Source organism: Aspergillus nidulans, chromosome II (assembly GCF_000011425.1).
Source record: "Aspergillus nidulans FGSC A4 chromosome II".
NCBI classification, from domain to species: Eukaryota; Fungi; Ascomycota; class Eurotiomycetes; order Eurotiales; family Aspergillaceae; genus Aspergillus; species Aspergillus nidulans.
Window position 1 is genome coordinate 1,413,113 of NC_066258.1, and position 8,494 is coordinate 1,421,606.

At 46.3% G+C, this 8,494-nt stretch overlaps 2 protein-coding genes across 2 annotated transcripts, besides 1 other annotated feature; both read right to left on the minus strand.

Moving 5' to 3' along the window:
* Nucleotides 1–8,494: a sequence feature (contig 1.71 1..8494(-1)).
* On the minus strand, nucleotides 43–4,752 carry ANIA_04289 (uncharacterized protein; the record flags this gene model as incomplete). Its single annotated transcript, XM_050611260.1, has 4 exons — nucleotides 2,256–4,752; nucleotides 1,610–2,189; nucleotides 197–1,519; nucleotides 43–147 (listed from the first exon to the last, which is right to left on the minus strand). Exons 1-4 carry the CDS (start codon nucleotides 4,628–4,630, stop codon nucleotides 43–45), a joined length of 4,383 nt encoding a protein of 1,460 aa, XP_050467305.1. The 5' UTR covers nucleotides 4,631–4,752.
* ANIA_10537 (putative YT521-B-like splicing factor) lies at nucleotides 5,667–7,877 on the minus strand (the record flags this gene model as incomplete). The annotated part of the gene is made up of 4 exons (XM_050611261.1): nucleotides 7,831–7,877; nucleotides 7,592–7,778; nucleotides 6,264–7,513; nucleotides 5,667–6,191 (listed from the first exon to the last, which is right to left on the minus strand). The coding sequence occupies exons 2-4, from the start codon at nucleotides 7,707–7,709 to the stop codon at nucleotides 5,667–5,669; spliced, it is 1,893 nt and encodes a 630-aa protein (XP_050467306.1). The 5' UTR covers nucleotides 7,710–7,778; nucleotides 7,831–7,877.

Consider the following 8,494-nt stretch of genomic DNA (forward strand, 5'->3'; position numbering starts at 1 on the left):
GGTGTTTTTGAACAGGGAGAGGCTTGGTAAAGCCGTCCGCTGTCATCTGATTGGTAGGGATCCATTTGATATGAAGTCTCCCTTCCTGGACCTCCTGCCGGAGCCATGATCTGTTGATATCAACATGGCGTAGCTTGCTTCGTTGCGCTGTATCCTTTACAAGCAGGTCAATAGTTTGCTTGTTATCACAATATACAGCAAATGTATGACCAGGGTCAAATTCCAATGATTTGAAAACTCGACGCCACCAATATGTTGCCTTAGCAGCTTCTGCTAGAGCGACATATTCCGCTTCTGTTGTAGAGGTCGTGACAGCTCGTTGCTTGCCGGATTTCCATTCAATTGGAGCCCCAAAGAGCTTGCATAGGTAACCTCCGGTGCTTTTTCTGTCTTCATTATTGGCAAATGAGGCATCACTCGTGCATATGAAGATCTCATCAGCATACTCACTTGCGCTGAATTCAAGCGCTAGATATCGTGTATGATATAGGTAGGCAATGACTTGATTAATCGCTTCCATATGACTTGGCGATGGGTTCCTAGAGAATCTTGCAAGCTCGTTGACGGCTAGGGCTGCATCAGGCCTGGTAATGATTGTTGGAAATAGAGCTGAGCCGGTTTTCTGCTGGTATTCATGGATCTGGCCTGGTGTAGCTTGCTCTTCGTTATGCAGCAGCTTCATATTTGGCTGTAAGGGTGTTTCTGGCCATCTCGTCATGTCATTTAAGTGAAACTTTGCAGCCATCTGATCCATATAAGCATCCTGGCATAGCCAAAGCTTCCTGTTGGGTCGATCTCGAATAACTCGGATGTTCAGAAACCATCCAACCTCCCCCATATGTCTTAGCTCATATCGAGCCTCTAGGGCTTCTTTGAATCGGTTTGCCTCTGTACGAGCTTCCGGGGTAGGCCTATTGATGATAATAATATCATCAACATAGAATAATACTAGCAGATTAATGCTAGTAAAGAGGCATTCTTCTTCAGGAACGGCCTCAAGCCCATATTCCTGAAGCATTGCAGATAGCTCTTCCTGCCACAGTTTAGGTGATTTCCGAAGGCCATATAATGCTTTTAAAACCTTCCAAACCTTTCCCGGTTGCTTGAACCCTTCTGGCATTCTTGCATATATTACCTGATCCAGCCAGGCATTTAAAAACGCATTGATTGCATCTTTCTGGTCTGTATCAAGGTCAAATGCAGCAACCAGAGCCATTAGAGATCTAAAAGCTCGTGCCGATGCAGTTCCTGCGCGATTTTCCTCTGCCGATCGTGCCTGAAGGTCTCCTCGTACGCAGATTCTCGCTTTGGCCTTGAGATAATTGCCATTTTCGTCAAACTTGTATGTAAATATCCATATGACTGGCAATATCTCATGATTTGCAGCTTCATTGATGTCGACAACCTTGAAGGTTTCCTTCTGCTTCAATCCTGTATATTCCTTGCCTGCTGCAAGTATAAAATCTTGCTTTAATGGATGCTTAAGCAGCTCATTCCATGATCTGGGTGGTAAAGGCAGCTCTGATCGATGTACCCGTTTATTCAGGATTGTATTAAATGCTGTATGTAGGGCGATTTCTGATATTCCAGGTAGTATGTCAGCTTGTACGAAGCTTCCATATTCGTAATTTGGGTCTCGATTTCTTCGTCTCTCGCGCTTGCCTTCGATAATCAATGATTGATCCAATCCTTCTCGATTTCTTCTTCTGATTGGCCGTGAGCTTGACTGATTATCCAGTATCCCACCCCCTGAGCGCGATGTCGGCGTTGGAGTAACATCGCGATCAACATCTGCTTCGACAGCTGCCTCCGTAGCTTCCTCTAGCGACTCAAGCAGCCAATGACTAGGCGAGTCTGCTCGATCTGGGGGTTCTGTTACTGTTTCTCGATCTGGAGGTTCTGCTGATGATGCGGCTGGGTTAAAATCCCATGATCCTGGCATTGCTGTAGAAGTCGATTCTGGCGTTGGCAGTTGACCTGGTGGTGGTGAGGTAGAGCCATTTCCTGCTTCTGATTGGACAATTTCCCGCCCCGCATTTTCTGGCGAATCAGAGACTGCATTAAGATCACGTGACACTACCTTATTTTGACAATCATCCACACCCTCGTATGTCGTTTCTCCATCAGTATTGGGTTGAACATCATCAATTTCATCAATATCTGTAGCCAGTGGCTCCCAATCATCATTCCTTTCAATATCTCGCGTTTCTATAGGCGCGGATGGCGATATTTCTGATATTTCATCTTCTAGAAACGGCTGCTCGGGGTCATAAAGGCTTGATTCGTCAAATATGACGTCCCTCGCCGCCTCGATGCGCTGCTTGCTGGGGATCCAGATAAGCCATATATTGGAGGCTTTGTATCCGACTAAGTATCCCCCTAGCCTCCGAGGTTTCGATTTCAGCGTCTTGTTTTGCTGGTTTAGTGACTGATCTCGTACATAGGCTCTGCAGCCAAATGTGTATAGGCTTGCCATATTAGGGCGTTTCCCCGTGGCCTTTTCAAATGGCGTTATCCATCCTAACATCCTTATTAGTGTTCGATTCAAAATATATGCTGCTGCCTTCATCGAGACTGGCCACATATCAAGTGGTAACCTTGCTTTAATCATCATATGCCGTGCTCGAGATGTCAAAACACCCCCTGAGCGTTCTGCAAAGCCATTCTGCTCTGGGGTAGCAACCACAGAGACCTCATGGATAATGCCTTCCAGATCGGTGAAGGTACGAAATGCTCCTCCAAGTGTCTGCTCATTATCGGATTTATAGAACTTCATTTTTGTCCCAAATTGGCATTCAATCAGGGCAACTAGATGTATTGCAGCATCTACACAGCCATTCTTCTTGCCATGCGTATACACAAAATGCATATGGGTGAATTCATCATAGAAATGCGTACACCAACGATCTCCGTTCCATGCTTTATTAAACTCAATGAGGTCGAAATGGACCCTTTCAAATGCCTGAGTTGCTCGATTTGCCGGCCTTCGAGATATCTGGCGCGGTGCGCTCGAATATTTGCATGTCTCACAGCTCCTGGGTGGTTCGACATCGTCGATTTGGATGCCTTTAACAGCATTTGGTAGGTGTCGGATGGCTTCATGATTTAGATGACCAAATTGTTTGTGCCAAATATCTGTGTTGCCTGCTAATATTAGTGGTTTGCTGGAGTGTTTTATAGATGTCTTTGGTCTAACTGCATGAGCATTCTCATTGGCCGGTGCATAAGCCCGATTTCCGCCGTTCTGCTCCACCACCCAAAGTCCTTGATATTCTGCAAGTCGACAGACCTCATGGCCGTTTTTAACCACCCTATCTTCTGCAAAATCCCATATAAAGCCTGCCCGCTTCATGCGGCTTGCAGAGATGATGTTGGTATGAAAACCTGGCACATAGGCAGTTTCTTGCAATGATATCATGACATTTGAGGTTCCTCGGCAATTTGGTGATATGTCACCAACCCCAGTACCCTCAATTGGTACAACAGCATTACCAGCGCGCAGATATCCTGCTGGCTCCTGTTTCAGCTTTTTAAACCTGGTTTTGTCATTGCATATATGCACTGTGGCACCAGAGTCTAGAATAAAGCTCTCCTTCAGCATTGAATACTCTGATGCTGAGAACCCTACCATTATAGCAGCCATGGCATGCTGTACAGTGGTTTCCTTGTTTTGTACAGTGGTTTGCTTGTTCAGTTCCATTGCCTTTTTCAGCATATTGCATTTGGCACCTGGAATCTTCAGGATATCATCAAATTTCTTCCTGATCTCTGGTTCTTCCATGAAATCTGGCTTCCTTATTGATATGACCACATACGGGCATTCTCTGAAGAAATGTTTTTGACCACACATGTAATATGGTACTCGATTTGTCCGGTTTGTCTGGTTTGATATTCCAGCTCCTTGGAGCGTCGGGCTGGCAGCAAATGCAACATCAAGCTTGGTATCTTGATATAGCATCTCATCAGACAGATATTCTCGATAGGCTGCTATCGTATCAGCTATTGTCTGGCTCTTATATTCTGACTGATGCAGCAGATTCCGTCTGATCATAGCCCATTCTTTTGAGGCTTTCATGACTGCACCTAGGAAGTCTCTGATCACATACATGTCCTGGGCTTCTGGGAGATCATGTTGTTTCATCCCATAATAAGCGCTTTCAAACTCAGTAAGCCATGCTTCAGGATTTGACTGTTTGATTGGCATTGACCTAGCTTTCTGATAGCGTCGAATGGCCATCATCTGAAGCTCCTGATCTTTGGGAGCAAACTGCTTTTTCAAGGCTCTCAGAACCTTGTATGGTGACTCCCGATTGTTGATATAGAAATGCTTTAGCGGAGCACTTAGTGAGTTATGGATTGCCTCACTAATTGCAGCAATTCCTCGGTCGATTCGTTGATATTGGTTATATTTGATTTCAAATATCTTGATCTCTGCGGATGTAGCATCATCTGCAGGGATCTCTGGTTCTATAGGGATCTCTTCTAGCTCGTCCTCTTGTTTGCTAGGATCAACATATCCCCATACCTTGCTGAGCAAAGCAACTGACTTAATATCTTCAATCCAACTCTGCCAATCATCCCTTGTCCTCAGGATGACTGAGACCTTCGCGGCGGAGTGGCGATCCAACATCTTGTTGGTAATTCGGCTCGATTTCTGGTAATTCAACGTCTGGATGACGACAATATAGCTTCAAGGGGAAATTATCAAAGCTTCAAATAAGAAAGAGTTGATAGAGGACCGGGCTCATAACTATCGGTAAAATATACCGCTAAGCCAAAAAGGCGTCATGACTTCCAAATTAGTCTTAGACAGTCATATTTTCTAGTCGACACACCCCCTCAGTATGAAAGACTTGTATTTCCATACTGAAAGTAATACAAATAATACCCTTGCATTACACATGATCCTTATATTACAGACACCCAAACTGTATCATTTCTTTATAGCATTCAGCTATCTTGGATGTTTTCTGGACACTACCCAATGCGGTCATATCTTCTAACACCGACTTATACTAGGTACAATGCCACAAACTGGATTCGAACGCTTGATCCTTGGGTGTGGTATGAGGAATTTTCACTGGTAGTGGAGAACCGGGCTCATAACTATAGAGCATCCGGATCGACGTAATTACCAGCATCAACTAACGAATAATATAAAAGAATGAAGGTCTGATTCTTACAATCTAGCTCTATAGAGCAGCTTTAAATACACAAGAAATAATAATCAACCTAGCCTAATACGGCAGTTGGAAGAGACATAACTTTTGAACCGTGGAAATAGCTGAAGTCTCTGCATAAGCATCGGCGAGCCGGAGCTTGCAGTTCCGATATCCCAAACAGGAAAGTTCCATATATGACTAGCCGTCACATACGGTCGACATCTCATTAATAATCAAAGTCAATGATCACCAACGTTCAGCTTCTAGTTAATGCTAGATATGTATATTTATATTTTCTATCCGGATTTATACTTCATATACTGTATATATCTCGTGCTATGTACATAGTGGTCACATATCTATCCATTTTTAGGCCGTGTTCGTGTTAGTGGTCTTCGTTTTGATCCCATTCATTTCTTGTCGTGTTTCAAAGAAATCTTAAGTGGTAAGTTATGATGTGTAAGCTATGATGTCGTGTATGTATGTTGTGTGGTAGATTGTGTGTCATCCCGAGGACTTGGGATGGAATAAAAGCACCAGCTTCTCCCCAACGGAGAACTCAAGCTCGGTGCCGTCGCGAGCTATTTTCACTTCTCGATTCGCATTCCACGGGTTGCGTAAGCCTCGTGTGCGGTGGAAGGGAACTCTTTCGGTGGAGAGCCACCGGATTCGAAATGGCTTTCCGATTAGCTGAAGCTCAGCGGGGGCTTGACTCTGCTGCTCATTCGGAGGATGATAGGCGTTCTTATGCTGTCGGGGGAGGCCCTCCTCATCCTCCGACGTATCTGCTTCCCAGAAAATTGTGCCCCGCGCGACGTCGTTTATGATGCGACCGTTCGGCGCTGATCTTGATGCAGGCGCCGGGGTGACATCGGGGCTATCTGGTTCGTTGGAGGAATGATGCTCCGACCGTGGCGGCATCTCAAGGGTTAGGCTTTCGTCGTCCTTTATCGTTGACATCATCCGAGCGTAACCGTAATATTCACCCGACTTGTTTGCGGAAAAGAAAAGGTAAACGTTATCTGCGTTCTGTTGCTTCCCGTTAGCCTCCCAACTTACGAAAAATGAAAACTACTGTGGAGATTTCTGGGGAACCCTCACCTCGAACGCCCGGTTGAGGCTCTCTTCGTTGTGGGTCTGGGTAGCCCAAATACCACTCTGCCAACTGAGTTCGAGATCTTCAACCGTCAAGCTTTTCAAAATAAAGTATCTGTTAGGCACGCGCATGGAGTATGAACCTTCCCGTCCGTCATCTTCGGTGCCGGTAGTCTTTACCATCTCCTCCGCCTCCTTCATCGAAGATTGGTCTGCTAGACCGGTGAGCTCGCTGTGCGGCCCAGGGGACATCAAACCCCGACGTACCCGACAAACGAGCCGCGCCCCCCGTAACCTGGTGTCGTGAAACCTTGATAAAGCTTTGATGCAAGCCTCTTCCGTTTTGTAATTCACAAACGCACAGTTGCTTCTCGAAATAAGAAACACGCTCTCTAGGTCCTTTGTAGCATCTTGCGAAAAATGGTCTTTGAGCTCGACGATATTTGTACCCGGTGCGAGATTCCCAACCCAAAGGGCATTGCCGGATTGCTTCGGTTTCCTCGACGGTCCTTTCGGCAGGTTCGACCTAGGAGCAGCTGATCCAACCACCACTGTTAGTTTTTTGCCCTTTTCCTCTTCTTCTTTTTCTTCTCCCATTACCGCAGACAGTTTGCAGCATGGTGTGCGCTTACCTGCTGATGGACCCTGTGTGACGAATGATTTCATCTGGGCCGATCCATCAACAATTGTGATCCGCTTTTTATCCTCTTTTGATCGACCGTCGTTTGCTTTCCGCGTGTTCGGATCGGTTTGATTATACAGTTGTGGAGACGGGCGTAAGACATTCGCAAGTCTTGAATGATGCCCCTGCGTCGCATACACATTTGGATGAAGGTAGCCATGCCCGTACGCGCCCATCGGATTCTGGGGTGAACCAGAGTTTGGGTTATTGGCGACCGAAATTGTGGCATCCGGATGTTGCTGCTGTTGCTGAACATAGGGCATATACATCTGAGGATACGGAGCGTGGAACATCATGCTTGGGTTGGGTGCGGACGCAGGGAACGACTGAAATTGCGGCATGCCGTACATGGAGGCTGGATTGGGACAGACAGGGACAAACTGCTGCTGCTGAATACTTTGCTGCTCATATTGGATCGGACCGGACGGATAGCTAGGCAGCGCGGACGCCATATTCCCCATAACAAAGACAGATTGTGGATGTGCATAATTGCCTGTCGGGGTCATGTAGTTCAGCGCTTGCGAAAATTGCTGTACATTGTCGGAATGGGATATCTGACGAGAGGATGCTACTTCTAGACATTAGTTTTAGCGCGAATGCGCTCACCATCATGGATATGCTATGGCGAATATAGCACGAGGCGATGACTTACTTGTTTGTCGATGAGCCCCGCTAGGGTTGGTTGACCTCCCTGGCTCTGAAGGCGCTCTGTTTTTCCCCTTGGCCTCTCGAGCTACTGTAGGTCGGTTTTGAGGAGTACCGCCGTCCATCGATTGGGTTCCGTCAATGCTCGAGGGCGATAGTACATGCAAACGACTGTACGTATAATTACGGATGCCCTTGGCAACGTTAGCAAGCAGAAATGACACCTGGTCTCACAAACGTACGTACCTTATTGAAGCTTGGTGTGATCAAGTAATTCTGACAGGATGTATTCTATAATACGTATATAAGCTGACGGCAGATGTGTAAAAGAGTCTCGGGGAAGGTCAGAATGATTCCAGAATGCTCAGCACAGAGAAATGAAAAGAAAGAAAGAAAAAAAAAAAAGTATTGACGCTATCCAGACATGCGGCTGCCAGAGTGGGTGAGTCAGGAGGCGGAAATTGGCTTCTCTCACACTCACACACGTTCACAACGTTCGCTTCGATATTTCAAATGTATTCAAATCCCTTCAGGAGAGCAAGGGTAGGATTGAAAGACGAGAGGACTGGGGTGATGGTATAGAGCCACATAGTAAGACGCTCGCACAAATGGGAGCGAAGGAACTGTAAAAAGAGTGGAGAATAGAAATATCACACAGGAGCAATAGGAAACAACGGGCTATATGGGGAACTCTTCATGGAGATTGGGGCATGGCTGCTGCTTTGGCTAGAGAAGCCACGGAACAGAGCTGGAGCCGGGGTCATAAGGGGCGGGAGAAGAACCCGGATGGTAGTGGAATGGGAGGAAGAAATCTCCCACAAACCACCAGCCCAGCTGCATACAAGATGTCAAGGCAAGCTGAGCGGATTGTCAATAGAGAAGACGAGAATGTCGGGAGCCCCAACGGTGT